At 35.5% G+C, this 17,405-nt stretch overlaps 2 protein-coding genes across 5 annotated transcripts in view; one reads left to right on the top strand and one right to left on the bottom strand.

Annotated features, from left to right (window-relative positions):
• The window catches only part of LOC139499281 (uncharacterized), a 740,979-nt gene that overhangs the window by 89,964 nt on the left and 633,610 nt on the right, over positions 1-17,405 (bottom strand). The window lies entirely within an intron of this gene.
• Positions 1-17,405, top strand: part of LOC139499060 (uridylate-specific endoribonuclease-like) — a 61,726-nt gene that overhangs the window by 5,277 nt on the left and 39,044 nt on the right. For 2 of the 4 annotated variants that reach the window (XM_071287727.1, XM_071287724.1), the window contains exons 2-5: positions 3,101-3,172; positions 8,498-8,611; positions 10,183-10,299; positions 10,905-11,018. In XM_071287727.1, the coding sequence (XP_071143828.1) occupies positions 3,101-3,172; positions 8,498-8,611; positions 10,183-10,299; positions 10,905-11,018 (417 nt within the window). The remainder of the gene's footprint in view (positions 1-3,100; positions 3,173-8,497; positions 8,612-10,182; positions 10,300-10,904; positions 11,019-17,405) is intronic. The other 2 variants (XM_071287725.1, XM_071287726.1) reach the window with 2 other exon arrangements.

The raw sequence follows: 17,405 nt of genomic DNA, 5'->3' as shown, positions 1-17,405 counted from the left end.
TCTATGATATATGACAAAACGCAAAATAGGTGGTGAAAATCGTCTTTAAGGTGGTATGGGAGAATAGATTAAAAATGATTTTGCAATAAACTTAGTAATATTGTGAAATGTTCAAAAATATAATAAGTATGATCATAGGTAAACGAACATTTTCTCAAGATACAGGTTGTGACAAAATGACACATTTGTATGGATTATACAGGGAAAAAAACCAGCATCATGTAGTAGTCTGTTGTTATTTATAAATATTTTATTGTCATTTTATTTCTTTTCTTTTGTTACATCTTCTAACATCGAACTCGGACTTCTCTTGAACTGAATTTTAATGTGCGTATTTTTATCCGTTTACTTTTCTACATTGGCTAGAGATATAGGGGAGGGTTGAGATCTCATATACATGTTTAACCCCGCAGCAATTTTGCACGTGTCCCAAGTCAGGAGCATCTGGCCTTTTTAGTCTTGTATGATTTTTTATTTTAGTTTCTTGTGTATAATTCGGAATTTAGTATGAAGTCCATTATCACTGTACTAGTAGACATATTTTTTAAGGGGCCAGCTAAATGACACCTACGGGTGCGGGAGTTTCTCGCTACATTGAAGACCCATTGGTGGCATTCGGCTGTTGTCTTTCAAGATTTTCAAGATTTTATTCATAACCTCAGACACATACTTGTGTACAAGAGGACAATATATACAAACATATTAAGATAATACATAGCGAGACAGGACAAACGAAACACAAATACATAGTATATTTTAAAAGACAATTGGTATAATTAGATAAAGTATTTTATGATTTTCTTCACAAAAATTGATAAATTCCTTTGAACTTGTACGTTACAAATAGACAACAAGCCAGTGAACTTGTTCTTGCTTGGATTCATTACATAGTAATTTGGTATAAACTTTGATCTAAGAGCAGAAACATCAGCATTTTTACAGGTAAACAATATATGAAACTCATCCCCTATTCCCTCATTACATAATGTACATATTCTATTTTCCCTAGCGATCCCCGCCCATCTACCCGTCTCAATAGGTAACTTCAAATTCGAGCATCGAAGTTTAGATATGTAATATCTGTCCTTGGGTAATAATCGCAATAAATACGGTTCCAAACCAAACTCGAGTTTGAATAAAGAATAGAATTCACCCCTAGATGCATTTTGTATCTGCGAGAACCAATGCTGATAGTACTGATCTGTTAATCGCTGTTTAACCATACTTTTTAACCAATCAATATTTACAACTAATTGATCGTTCCATATAAAACTTAGACCTGTATCATCAAATATAGATTTTACATATTGAATCCATTTAAATTTGGTAGGATTATTTTCATATAGCTTAATCATAAGTCTTAGAAGGATATTTGACAGTTTGCTCTCTGTTTTAATAGTTCTGCACCAAAATGATGCCATCCTAAGTTTTATAGTGATATCTAACGGAACCCGCCCTAATTCCCCGTAAACCATAAAATTTGGTGTACTGTTCCGAACACCAAGAATATTTTTACAAAATTGCAAATGCATTTTCTCAATATTCTGTTTATTTTCAAAACCCCAAACCTCTGATGAATATAATAATATAGGTGCGATTACAGCATCAAAGAGTTGTAACTGAATATCAATAGGCAATGATATATGTTTTATCTTCCTGTAGAGAGCAAACATTGCTTTTTGTGCTTGATCAAAAATCCTTTTTCTAGCAGTACAAAAATTACCATTATAATTAAAAGTTATGCCTAAATAATTGTAAGAATCTACAACTTCTATAGCATTACCATATATATGAAAATCAAAGTTGTCTCGTACCTTTTTTTTACTAAACACAATAATTTTTGTTTTATCTATATTTACTTCGAGTTTCCATATGTTACAATATTGTTCAAAAACATCGAGTGCATGTTGTAGTTCTTCCTTACTATCAGACATAATAACAGTGTCATCTGCGTACAGAATTACAAAGATTTTAACTAATACGTGTAACAACTCTTCACAGTTTTTAGAAATATATTCTAAATCTTTAACATCATTTTCCACAAAAAAGTTTTCTAAATCATTTAAAAATACTGAAAACAAAAACGGTGATAAATTTTCACCCTGCCTAACACCAACACCACAGTTGAAGAAAGTTGAACTTTGGTTACCATATCGAACACATGTCTTTATATTTTGATACATATTATAAATAACTGTAAAAATTTTCCCAGTAATGTGAGATTTTTGTAACTTTTGCCATAACCCTGTTCTCCAAATAGTGTCAAATGCTCTCTTAAAATCCACAAATGTGCAAAATAATTTTTTGCCCATTGAAAAAAATATAGATAAAATTGAATGCAACACAAAAATATTATCGGTAGTTGAAAATCCCTTTCTAAATCCAGCCTGAGATTCTGATATAAGTTCAACTTCATCTGAGAAACTATTTAATCTCTCATTTATTATTGATGAAAAAGTCTTTCCTAAACAAGAGTTTAATGTTACACCTCTATAATTTGCAGGGTCTGCTTTTGAACCTTTATTCTTAAAAATAGGAATCATAATACCAAGAGACCATAACTCTGGAACTATTCCTGTATCTAATACTAAATTAAAAAGTTTAACATACATTGGCATAAGATCATGTACAGTACATTTTATATATTCATTAATTATTTTATCACATCCACTAGCTTTATCGTTTTTTAAGTTTTTTACACTTTTTAAAATCTCATCTTCGGTTACAGTACCATTCAATAAGTTATACAATTCATCTGATAAATTATGTACATCAAAATTAACTTCTGGTTCCTCAGTATTTGAGTCACATCTATTCATATCTTTGAAATAGTCATAGAGAGCTTCAATCGAAATTTCAGGGTCTACGCCTTTTTTTTTTATTTGACCCAATACTCTGCTCTGTTTTATAGTTATCTCCCCTAAAATTACCATTTAAAAACATTACTAATCAAACAAACAAAATCAAATTTTACTACCTTAATTACAAATTTGTCCTTGGGTTCTCTGTTATTTACATTAAAAAAAAAGAAGAGGAAAGACACTACATTAAAGGGCAATAACTTAAATAAGAAGTCGCCTTCATATTGTCTTTATTGCAGATTTAAGATCCAGTATGAGGCAAAAAACGCAAACAAAAAAATGGTCAAAATCATCATCAAAGGACATTTACTGTAAGTAGGATTCTATTAATGAGTTCGACCATGTTGTCTCACTTGTATAGAACTGATCATACTGATCATCATAAAGTTTTTCTGTCTCCATGGTCTCTATTTTAATTTTCAAAATAGTAGGCAAACACGAAAATAAATGGTAAAATCCATTTGAGGGCAATAAATCCAAATGAGTCCTTTGGACACAGATAATGATTCCGCTTGCATTTACCTTTAGAAAGGGACACAAACATGGCACAAGTGACACTACCCAAATTTGAACTTGATCGTACTTTTGTTAGTATAAGCATTTTGTATAAGTTTCATAACACTTGCTTAAGACGAACTTAAGTTAGAAAACAAAAACGACAAAGTCAGCATTTTCTTATTTATAAAGGGGCATAACTGGAAAAGTGATGCCACCATTTTGAACTGTGATTTGTAGTAATGCACATTGCACCTTTCATGCCATTTTTTTAAGTAAAAGAACGGGAATAAAAAAATAAACAGTTTTTGCAAAGGGACATAACTCTATAACAGTAAAAGTGAAGCCACCGAATTTCAAACTTGTTCTGGGTTATGTGGTAATAAGCATTGTGTTCAAGTTTAATAGCATTGGTTTAAGGCAAACCATAGTTAGAGAATGGAAACCAATTTTGGGACATCATCTGACTGTTTTGAAATGTATGAACAATCGGTAGAGCTCAACATCCTGCTGTTGTCAGAATTCTACCTTTTTAGTGGTTTTCAAAGTAAAAGACAAAAATTAAATTTTACCCCATATATTCTATTTCCGGCGTGTTGTTCATCTTGGTTGGTAGGCGAGTTAATTAGACAATGGAATTAATATTGAATATTTAAAACTTCCATGATTAGACATATTTTTTTAATGAGATACCCTAATGATGAGTGTTGCCAAGTTTGTTTAAATTTGGCCCAGTAACTTTAGAGTATTTTTTTTGTAAAAGTTAACGGTCGACGACGACGACGGACGCCGGACGCTACTTGATTAGAAAAGCCTATTTGGTCAAAAGAGCCAGATGGGCTAAAATAAATAAGTATGTTTTTTGATGAAAAAGATAAAAGCATTGCATGTTTGATAGCATTTAGTTATAAATAATGTTATGTGCATAACTTAAAATTTTAGCTATATAATACTTCTTACAAACTATCAAACACAAAACGCAAAAAATCATAAATAAGCACGATACCAATAAAAATTTCTTCCTCTGTTGACAATATGCGCAATCACTTATGTATGTTTACTTTTGTAATAATAAAAAATGGCAGGGGGTTTTGATGTTCAAAACGAAACCGGCAAAAGATATACACATTTTTATATCGGACATAAAGCAAAATCAGCGGACAAAAAGCAAAACGGACAAAAAGCAACGGACAAAAAAGCAAAAGTTTCGGACAAAAAGCAACGGACAAAAAGTAAAAGTTTCGGACAAAAATCAAAATTATCGGACAAAAGGCGAAACGGACAAAAAGCAACGGACAAAAAGCAAAAGTTTCGGACAAAAAGCAAAATTATCGGACAAAAGGCGAAACGGACAAAAAGCAACGGACAAAAAGCAAAAGTTTCGGACAAAAAGCAAAATTATCGGACAAAAAGCAAAAGCGGACAAAAAGCAAATTGCGGACAAAAAAAACCGTATCACCCGCTGAGCCATGTGATAGAGTAAATTAACACCCTCGTATTATAGCCAATCAAAATATGACATTTTAACGTGAAGTATAATAATAGGCGGATGTCACCCTCAGGGACATATTTGATATATCCATAGTAATACAGATTTTTTTAATGGAGAAAGTAATTGCTATATGTTTTTATTTTAAAAAAATCATTCATTCATTCAAATCTTTTACTGGAATCAGACAAGATTTGAAAAAGCATCAAAATGATTTGTCCATTACTGAAAAAAGGTTGTCGTATTTGCCTTAGACATCTTCTCTATAGGTGACACAATATCTGAAAAAGTCTAATTTCCATGTACCATCTTTCACCAACAATTATTTTTTATTCTACCATCTTTTTGGAAAAAGTTTAAGTATTAACTAGAGTATATAATGCACCAACTTTTGCCATTAAAACACCCTTTCTTATATTTTTTCCAATAAAATATTATAATTTGAATGTTCAGCCCCCCAACAAATCATGTTGTCCGTTGCTGTTTTCTGACAACTAAACCATTCAAAGAATATCCAAAGTTAAGTAAACAGGCTTCCGATTTTCACACATAAGATAGATCATATAGAAAACTTGTCCCTTACTGGTCTGGTTTTATTATAACTAAAGCATGTGATGAAATTTTGCATTTTTGAGGGTCTTTTAAATTTTGTTCCAAGGGGTAATTTCCCTCCTGTTACCACTGTTTTTTTCACCTGTGTAAACGTTTGAAAGACCAAGATTTGATTCCTGTAATGCAATGAGAAGAGCATCATTTCCTGAATTTATGACTCCTTATGTATAGGTGATTGGCAGCCAGTTTGAAAAATCCAAACTCCCCAAACGGATCAGAATTTAGAGAAAAATAATTGTGGTGTTCTCTCCTGTTACAAACCTTCATAGAAAATTTCATTGTCAGCATTATAACAGTAAACGTGTTTTTATAGTCTCTTATTAAATTGATATGTAGATGGAAGTAAAGTTCCACGCAATTCGTATTTAAAAGGGCAAAACGCACTGTGTAATTCCATTCTGTTACGTTCTACATGTACCACGTTACCTCATAAAAAGTAACAGCATAGCCATAATCAGTAACAGGAAGGATGTTAAAGATAATTTCACCGATGAATAAAAAACGTTAAAGTACTACAAGCCAACCATTTCATTTAATATAAGTTATGATCATCATATTAAATAATTTTCAACATCATATACATATACAGTATATTGAATGAAAAGACAGGTTTTTAACTTTTGATAACAGCAGAGAACATTGTGCAATTCTAGTATATTATAGTAGATGGTAACAGAAAGGGAATTTATTTAAGAATTTTTCATTACTTTGGTAGATTTTTCATCTTGCAAATACAGTTTCAAAAGATAAATGACATTGTTTGCTGTTATCTTCCAATAGCGACCAATTTGAAATGATGTATTTTCTTAAACTATGTAATAAAGCAATTGTTTTGAAGACATAATTCCTCCCTGTTACCAACACTGTCCTGTTACTCAAGATTCTTTCATGTTACCGACATATCTGACTATAATATTTTAGTATATTTCTTAACCTTTTGTATTGAAAATGCTAAAATAAATAATTACATTTAATAAACTATTGTAGGATATACTAGTAAACCTCAAATAGTATCTTTAACTTATTTCTTATTCCCATTAGAAACTTTTTTTTAAATTGATTCACTTTGGTAACGTATCATTTTTTAAATTGTAATTGTTACCACATTTGACAATTGTTTGAATTACAGACAACAGTTCCTAGATCCCCAATGTGTGTTCTTCGATTTGTGTTATTAAAATACCGGTTCTAAAGACATTTTTTTTATTTTTTCTATTGCCAAAAATTAGACATGTTCAGATATTGTCTCAGGTGTGTTATGTTAAAATGTTGTCTTTGGCAATTCATAATTTTACTATAAGTTGTTATAGTTAAATCATAAATTGCCAAAGACACAATTTTAATATAACAGGTGTAATACCACCTTTGGTTTTCCCCTATTAGTCTTTGTTAAATTTGCACTTAAGAAAATAACCATCACTGGAAGTTAAACAATCAAATATTTCACCTAATTCAACCTGTGTACAAACTTTAGTAACCATGTAACCCCAAGTTCCAAAATATTCTATAGTTACCCAAAATAAAAAAAAAATAATGGTGCTTTGAAATACTCAAGGTATTTTTATGACCCAGATACTTTTTACTGCAATAAAATGTAGGATAAATTACCTACAAATTTCAAATTCATGGGAATATTTATTTTCGACCTAGTTTCGTATGCAACCGGATGATTTGGTGGTACATGTATTACACTTAGATAAAAAGTTTGCTTTATTAAATATAGATATAAATCTTTCTTTGAGTTGTGAATAAGAATAGTTGTAGTTTGTAGTTTGTAAAGAGTACAGATTGATTGATTGATTGATTGTTGGTCGCGTAACATACAGTGGCAAATATTTCATACATGATCAGGGCGAAATGATTCGAGAAGCCACATGTTTATATATGTGGTGGTGTTTAACGACCTTGACTGGCCTTTCAGCCCTCGCACGGTCGGCTCGGTGCCCGAAGGCGTTTGGTGAGCTTTAAATATTCTGGAGCCATGGGTCAGGAACAAGTAGTGGAGGTCGCAATATGGAGGCCGCCATCTTGGTTTTGGTGAGTTGTTTTTGGTTTTTGACTATTTTGTTGTTTATTCTTCACTAACGGCTGCTTTCAGGGCCAGTTTGGTCAGCTTGGCAGCCCGCTAGCCTCGATGATGGAGTACTGGTAGATGATCTCGGACGTAGTTCGAAAGATGACAGGAAGCATTATCAGGACCAAAGCCGTGAGGCAGTGAAATGAAGGTCGTATCACCCAACAGCCTAGGATACAGCCCTCGGACGTTAATCGGCATAACACTCCCCATAATACAATGGTTTTGGAGTGCATGTTAACGCGGGTACGCCAACCGCTACGTCTATCTGTACGGCATGGATCGGTTTCTGTCATCTTAAGTAGTAAGTCGTTGATATCTAACTGTAAACCCTCATCGAAGATAGCGGGTAAAGGAGAGCTGGCCCAGCACGTCCGTTCAGCTGTAATGACTGAGACGTGACTGAATTGAATGATGGATTCCTATATGATTCCGCATGTTTATATTATTACATCAGCATATATACTTTGATTGTAGTTTGTATACGTCAACAGATTTCATAATATTTTAAGTACTCGCATTAGATTTGAATCCACTTGACTTGAATACACTTACCAGTGTGTTGTCAAAAGAAAGTTCAAGATTCACATATTATTTTTAATGTCGAAAAATTGTATTCAGTACCTTAATAAACTTAGTATAGTTTAAAACAAAGATATTATTTTTTTTAAACATTTTTATTTATCTTTTTGAAATGGTGAAAATAATACATGTGAGTTGGTTTTTTTTTTTACATAACACACGAATAAGGGTTTGGATGGGGGTTATGATGTCTATATTGTTATGTCACTGTTCTCTATACTTTATGTTTTTGAGTGTTATTAATTCTACATGTTCTATATTCAGGATATATACACATTAAATTATTTCTTATGTTTTGGTCCGTTATTTCGTATCTTATGCCCATTATTCTATATTCTGTAACATCGTCATGAGTGTAAATAACCTTAGATTTTCGTTTTGTAGCTACATGTTCAGGACGATGCAATGCTCTAGTTGACAGTTCAAAACCTTGTCAGTGTAACACAGCTTGTATTTCTTACAATGATTGCTGTCCCGATTACCAATCACTTTGTAATGGTAAGTAGATAGTTGTCCCTTTACGATCAATATAGATAGTTGTCCCATTACGATCAGTATAGATAGTTGTCCCATTCCGATCAGTAGAGATAGTTGTCCCATAACGATCAGTATAGATTGTTGTCCCATTACGATCAGTATAGATAGTTGTCCTATAACGACCAGTATAGATAGTTGTCCCATTACGATCAGTATAGATAGTTGTCCCATTACGATCAGAATAGATAGTTGTCCCATTACGATCAGTATAGATAGTTGTCCCATTACGAACAGTATAGATAGTTGTCCCATTACGATCAGAATAGATAGTTGTCCCATTACGATCAGTATATATAGTTGTCCCATTACGATCAGTATAGATAGTTGTCCCATTTCAATCAGTATAGATAGTTGTCCCATTACGATCAGTATAGATAGTTGTCCCATTTCAATCATTATAGATAGTTGTCCCATTACGATCAGTATAGATAGTTGTCCCATTTCAATCAGTATAGATAGTTGTCCCATTACGATCAGTATAGATAGTTGTCCCTTTTCAATCAGTATAGATAGTTGTCCCTTTACGATCAGTATAGATAGTTGTTCCATTGGTAATCATACCACATCTCCCAGGAATACTAGTTTGTCGATCGTTGTCTTATTGACAATCAGTAGATAGTTGTCCCATTGGCAATCCGAAGATAGTTGTCGCATTGAGAATCAGAATAGATAGTTGTCACCTTAGCAATCAGTACAGATAGTTGTCCCATTACGATCAGTATAGATAGTTGTCCAATTACGATCAGCATAGATAGTTGTCCCATTACGATCAGTATAGAAAGTTGTTCCATTACGATCAGTATAGATAGTTCTCCCATTACGATCAATATAGATAGTCGTCCCATTACGATCAGTATAGATAGTTGTCCCATTACGATCAGTATAGATAGTTGACCCATTTCGATAGTATAGATAGTTGTCCCATTACGATCAGTATAGATAGTTGTCCCATTACGATCAGTTGAGATAGATGATTAATTGATTGATTGATTGATGGTCGCGTAACATACAGTGGCAAATATTTCATACATGATCAGGGCGATATGATTCGAGAAGCCGCATATTTATATTATTGTAAAACGTACAATGACTGTATATTTACTTCTATTTCAGAGTCTTGTGTCGGGAGGTGTGGGTTACCGCCCGATTCCAACCACCAATGCCAGTGTAACACAGCCTGTAAAACGTACAATGACTGTATATTTACTTCTATTTCAGAGTCTTGTGTCGGGAGGTGTGGGTTACCGCCAGATTCCATCCAACAATGTCAGTGTAACACGGCTTGTGAAACGTTCAATGACTGTATATTTACTTCTATTTCAGAGTCTTGTGTCGGGAGGTGTGGGTAACCGCCGGATTCCAACCACCAATGCCAGTGTACCACAGCCTGTAAAACGTACAATTACTGTGTATTTACTTCTATTTCAGAGTCTTGTGCCGGGAGTGTGGGCTACCACCAGATTCCAACCACAAATGTCAGTGTAACACGGCTTGTAAAACGTACAATGACTGTATATTTACTTCTATTACAGAGTCTTGTGTCGGGAGGTGTGGGTTACCGCCAGATTCCAACCACCAATGCCAGTGTAACACAGCCTGTAAAACGTACAATGACTGTTGTGATGATTATGATGCATTCTGTTTAGGAGGTTTGTTGATCTTTGCTGAACCCATCCGATGTATGAAAACTATCGGTAAACCTCGGCAGATTCCGCTACCCTACGTTAGGTGTGCCGAGATCTACCGAATGTACGAAATTTAATGTATACGACCCACAATTATGTAAATGCATTTCTTGAATACACTAACCAGTGTGTTGTCAAAAGAAGGTTCAAGATTTACATATTTTCATAATATAGAAAAATTGTATTCAATAGCTTAATAAACTTAAAACAGTTTAAAACAAAGGATTTTTTAGTACACTGTTATTTATTTTCATATATTTTTAAAATGGTGTAAACAAAATATATGAGTTTTTTTAAAAGCTTGATTGTTATAAGGTAACACACGAATAAGGGTTTGAATGGGGATTATAATGTCTATATTGGTATACCATTCTTATCTTTTAATTACATGTTTTTGCATGTTATTCTATATTGAGGATAAATATAAAAATCAATTATTCTTTATGCTTTGGTATATTTATCTCTTTTCTTTATCTTATGTTCCCTTATTTAGTATTGTATACCCATTATTCTATAGTCCTTGTAATTCTATAACACTTAACATTTTGAATGTAAACAATATTTTGTAGCTACATGTTCAGGACGATGCAAAGCTCTAGTTGACAGTTCCAAACCTTGTCAGTGTAACACAGCTTGTGTTTCTTACAATGATTGCTGTCCTGATTACCAATCAATGTGTAATGGTAAGTAGATAGTTGTCCCTTTACGATCAGTATAGATAGTTGTCCCATTACGATCAGAATAGATAGTTGTCCCATTACGATCAGTATAGATAGTTAATTTGTCCTATAACGACCAGTATAGATAGTTGTCCCATTACGATCAGTATAGATAGTTGTCCCATTACGATCAGAATAGATAGTTGTCCCATTTCGATCAGTATAGATAGTTGTCCTATTACGATCAGAATAGATAGTTGTCCCATTACGATCAGTATAGATAGTTGTCCCATTTCAATCAGTATAGATAGTTGTCCCATTACGATCAGTATAGATAGTTGTCCCATTTCAATCAGTATAGATAGTTGTCCCATTACGATCAGTATAGATAGTTGTCCCTTTTCAATCAGTATAGATAGTTGTCCCATTACGATCAGTATAGATAGTTGTTCCATTGGTAATCATACCACATCTCCCAGGAATACTAGTTTGTCGATCGTTGTCTTATTGACAATCAGTAGATAGTTGTCCCATTGGCAATCCGAAGATAGTTGTCGCATTGAGAATCAGAATAGATAGTTGTCACCTTAGCAATCAGTACAGATAGTTGTCCCATTACGATCAGTATAGATAGTTGTCCAATTACGATCAGCATAGATAGTTGTCCCATTACGATCAGTATAGAAAGTTGTTCTGTTACGATCAGTATAGATAGTTCTCCCATTACGATCAATATAGATAGTCGTCCCATTACGATCAGTATAGATAGTTGTCCCATTACGATCAGTATAGATAGTTGACCCATTTCGATATTATAGATAGTTGTCCCATTACGATCAGTATAGATAGTTGTCCCATTACGATCAGTTGAGATAGATGATTAATTGATTGATTGATTGATTGTTGGTCGTGTAACATACAGTGGCAAATATTTCATACATGATCAGCCCTCAGTCAGAACAACGTGTGCAGGTAGAGTGACGATATTAAAGAATCGTCGCAGGGACTGGTCAGCCCTCAGTAAGAACAATGTGTGTAGATAGGGTGACGATATTAAAGAATCATAGCAGGGACTGGTCAGCCTGAGTCAGAACAATGTGTGTAGGTATGGTGACGATATTAAAGAATCATAGCAGGGACTGGTTAGCCCTATGTCAGAACAATGTGTACAGGTAGGGTGACGATATTAAAAAATCAGAGCAGGGACTGGTCAGCCCTGAGTCAGAAAAATGTGTACAGGTAGGGTGACGATATTAAAGAATCATAGCAGGGACTGTTCAGCCCTGAGTCAGAACAATGTGTGCAGGAAGGGTGGCGATATTAAAGAATCAGAGCAGGCACTGGTCAGCCCCGAGTCAGAACAATGTGTGTAGGTTGGGTGACGATATTAAAGAATCATAGCAGGGACTGGTTAGCCCTGAGTCAGAACAATGTGTACAGGTAGGGTGACGATATTAAAGAATCATAGCATGGACTGGTCAGCCCTGAGTCAGAACAATGTGTGCAGGTAGGGTGACGATATTAAAAAATCAGAGCAGGAACTGGTCAGCCCTGTGTCAAAACAATGTGTGTAGATACGGTGACGATATTAAAGAATCAGAGCAGGGACTGGTCAGCCCTGAGTCAGATCAAAGTGTACAGAAAGGGTGACGATATTAAAGAATCAGAGCAGGGACTGGTCAGCCCCGAGTCAGATCAATGTACAGGTAGGGTGACGATATTAAAGAATCAGAGCAGGGGCTGACCAGTCCCTGCTCTGATTCTTTAAGAACAATGAGTACAGCTAGGTAGGGTGACGATATTAAAGAATCGTCGCAGGGACTGGTCAGCCCTGGGTCAGAACAATGTGTACAGGTAGGGTGACGATATTAAAGAATCATAGCAGGGACTGGTCAGCCCCGAGTCAGATCAATTTGTGCAGGGACTGGTCAGCCCTGAGTCCGAACTATGTTTGCAGGTAGGGTGACGATATTAAAGAATCATAACAGGGACTGGTCAGCCCTGGGTCAGAACAATGTGTACAGGTAGGGTGACGATATTAAAGAATCATAGCAGGGACTGGTCAGCCCCGAGTCAGATCAATTTGTGCAGGGACTGGTCAGCCCTGAGTCAGAACAATGTGTGCAGGTAGGGTGACGATATTAAAGAATCAGAGCAGGGACTGGTCGGCCCTGTGTCAGAACAATGTGTGCAGATAGGGTGACGATATTAAAGAATCAGAGCAGGGACTGTTCAGCCCTGGTCAGAACAATGTGTGCAGGAAGGGTGACGATATTATAGAAACATAGCTGGGACTGGTCAGCCCTGAGTCAGAACAATGTGTGCAGGTAGGGTGACGATATTAAAGAATCATAGCAGGGACTGGTCAGCCCCGAGTCAGATCAATTTGTGCAGGGACTGGTCAGCCCTGAGTCCGAACTATGTTTGCAGGTAGGGTGACGATATTAAAGAATCAGAGCAGGGACTGGTCGGCCCTGTGTCAGAACAATGTGTGCAGATAGGGTGACGATATTAAAGAATCAGAGCAGGGACTGTTCAGCCCTGGTCAGAACAATGTGTGCAGGAAGGGTGACGATATTATAGAAACATAGCTGGGACTGGTCAGCCCTGAGTCAGAACAATGTGTGCAGGTAGGGTGACATGTCCTGTGGTCGTTACTTGTAAATTTGCAATTACAGTGAAATCTGTTTAAACCGAACCTCTTCGGGACCTAAATGTTTTGTTCAGTTTTTGCTGATGTTCGGTTTTATCAGGTTCACAACGCATACAATTTGATACGATGGTGCTTAAGAATATGTTTGGTTTGTACAGGTTTTCGGTTTATAAAGGATTCGGTTTAGTCAGGTTTCACTGTATAATCAATTGGACAGTTAAAAGGCTATATTTATTAGTATGACCTTAAAACAAACAGCAAAATATAATAACCAAATGCATGTTATTCTAACTTTGCCCAAGGGAGTTGAAACCGTAGCTATTTCTTAATTTAAATAATGGACATTTCAAGAAAGGTATCCCCTTTTATTCATATAATTTGGGCTCCAACACGTGTTCTTACACTAACTAAATCACTTATGCTAAATAAATTATAACTACTTGTGCGAATTTAATTTACTACTATGTCATATGGAGTACTTTCACCTGCATTGTTCCCAATCATTTCCATGTATAATAAATTTTACAGCACTTGTAAGAGTGTCCTGATTGGGGTTACTTCATTTCTGTATTCTTTTACATTTTAGGCCATTTTTTTCTAATTTTTTTTTATGTTTTGCCCATTATTTCCAATTGTTTCTATTTTAGCACCCCAAAACTTTCTCCTCTCTTTGTTTGGTCCATTTTTCTCTATTCTTAAAATTGTCCCCATTATTCTCTTTTTCGTAATCCCCCGTCCACACCCTCTTGTAAAAGTCAAGACCTGGTGATTATTCTTGTGTTATTCTACATTTGTCATGATGCTGTACACCACTGCATTCCTTCTTCTGTCTGTCATCGGACTAATTAGCACAGGTAAGCTAATTAGTATTATTTTGATTTTCTTTTCTTTGTTTTTAACTAAAACGTTACTTTTGGGCACGAAATAGTTTGAAAATCTCAGAATTTACACCGCGTTTTGAGTCATCATCGCATTAAAAATCATGGATGTGCGTCCGTACTTTTATATTTTAATATTGTTTGATAGATAAGTTATGTCCCTTTGCTATTCAGAGCTTGTTCACTGCAAGATAACGTGGTTAGATAATTGTCACACAATATTATGAATATATGTATGTTACTGTCATTGTATATGTTCTGACTTCAGAACATGAACAACAATCGAACTGTCTTAGAAACGGACAGAAAAGATATTAAATATTGACGGTTTAAAGTTTATTTTATTTTATTTTATTTTATTTTATTTTTATTACCATCTTCTAGCCAAGAGAAACAGCGAAAATGCATCTTTACAGAAACAGACATTGCATAAGCTCAAATTCGATATTGAAGTAGGATGCTAGGAGATATTTCCGATGATACAACTAAAACTATTATAAGTCAAACAAATTGACAGTTGACAGTCTGTTGTTTGTGTAGTGGCGTAGGATACAATCTATTCAATGTTAAATCGATTTTAAATCAGATATTCAACTTAAATAGTATTTTGAAACTCGTTATATATTACATCATAAGAAAGTGCAAGTAAAATCAGTAGTAAGTTAAAAGTGTAATATGTATTAATATGTGTTTCTTTGTTCTACATTGGCTAGAGTATAGGGGGAGTGTTGAGATCTCACAAATCATGTTTAACACCGCCGCATTTTTTGCACCTGTCCAAAGTCAGGAGCTTCTGGCCTTTGATAGTCTTATATGCTTTTTTTAATTTTAGTTTATTTGTGTTTTGAAGTTTTGGAGTTCGACGTCCATTTTCACTGAACTACATGCAGTACACAATTTTATTTAGGGGCCAGCTGATGATCATCTTCGGGTGCGGGAGTTTCTCGCTGCGTTGAAGACCTTTTGATGGCCTTCAGCTGCTATCTGCTCTTTTGTCGGGTTGTTGTCTCTTTGACATATTTCCCATTTCCATTGTCAATTTTATATTTATGTCAGCAATCGTTAGTACCAGACTCAAGCTGGCAGCCACTTTTATCGGCCAATCAAGATAGCAGCCACTTTTTTCCAGCAGCCAATTTTGATGATATGTCTAAAAACCAAAAAACTGCGTGAGGCTCAAACGTTCCAAAAATCTCTAAATCTTAGTTAAATGCAATCTAACAGCGGAAATCGATAATTTCACGGTTTCTACTGATTTTTTAAAGCATTTCATTCCGTTTTAAATATGTATGTGCGGTCTGTTCGTTATTTGACATGCGATAATTGATATTCAATATCCAACCGGCTGCTAGCAGTCAGTTCAATATTCAAATTTAGTTGAAAATCACTAAAAAGCATGAGGGAAAAAATACCATTTTATGACCCCTTCAAGCTGTCATAAATTTTCGTTGTCCTCGAATATAAACCCTGATACAAGTTGCATATTTGTCTTTATGTTATATAGATTTTTATCAATCAAACATTACCGAAGCTTCACCAAAGATGTAATTTAATATATAAAACATGAAACAAAATCTGATTACTCCAGAAACATATAGACATATAAATAGAAATATTTATGGAAAGCCAAAAAAGAAAAGAAATTAATGTATAGTGAACACCTACCAGCGACTGCTTAATTGATGGTGACAACCCTCCGGACAATTTTGAACCTCTGTGGTGGCCAGACGGGCCCGGATCCCAGAAAAATATTTAAGTGGGGAATAGCCTGGGTCAATACCTTTAAAATGAGCTAGGTCCGGTTCGAAACTTTGCCGTTGGTATATGCCGAAAAGTACCGAATGTGTGTTTAATACGGAAAATTACGTTAAGGGACACCTTTGAACCTCTGTGGTGGCCAGACGGGCCCGGATCCCAGAAAAATATTTAAGTGGGGAATAGCCTGGGTCAATACCTTTAAAATGAGCTAGGTCCGGTTCGAAACTTTGCCGTTGGTATATGCCGAAAAGTACCGAATGTGTGTTTAATACGGAAAATTACGTTAAGGGACACCTTTGAACCTCTGTGGTGGCCAGACGGGCCCGGATCCCAGAAAAATATTTAAGTGGGGAATAGCCTGGGTCAATACCTTTAAAATGAGCTAGGTCCGGTTCGAAACTTTGCCGTTGGTATATGCCGAAAAGTACCGAATGTGTGTTTAATACGGAAAATTACGTTAAGGGACACCTTTGAACCTCTGTGGTGGCCAGACGGGCCCGGATCCCAGAAAAATATTTAAGTGGGGAATAGCCTGGGTCAATACCTTTAAAATGAGCTAGGTCCGGTTCGAAACTTTGCCGTTGGTATATGCCGAAAAGTACCGAATGTGTGTTTAATACGGAAAATTACGTTAAGGGACACCTTTGAACCTCTGTGGTGGCCAGACGGGCCCGGATCCCAGAAAAATATTTAAGTGGGGAATAGCCTGGGTCAATACCTTTAAAATGAGCTAGGTCCGGTTCGAAACTTTGCCGTTGGTATATGCCGAAAAGTACCGAATGTGTGTTTAATACGGAAAATTACGTTAAGGGACACCTTTGAACCTCTGTGGTGGCCAGACGGGCCCGGATCCCAGAAAAATATTTAAGTGGGGAATAGCCTGGGTCAATACCTTTAAAATGAGCTAGGTCCGGTTCGAAACTTTGCCGTTGGTATATGCCGAAAAGTACCGAATGTGTGTTTAATACGGAAAATTACGTTAAGGGACACCTTTGAACCTCTGTGGTGGCCAGACGGGCCCGGATCCCAGAAAAATATTTAAGTGGGGAATAGCCTGGGTCAATACCTTTAAAATGAGCTAGGTCCGGTTCGAAACTTTGCCGTTGGTATATGCCGAAAAGT

This window comes from Mytilus edulis, chromosome 12 (assembly GCF_963676685.1).
Source record: "Mytilus edulis chromosome 12, xbMytEdul2.2, whole genome shotgun sequence".
NCBI lineage: Eukaryota > Metazoa > Mollusca > Bivalvia > Mytilida > Mytilidae > Mytilus > Mytilus edulis.
Note: the sequence above shows the minus strand (reverse complement) of the source record. Positions and strands in the feature narration are given on the sequence as shown.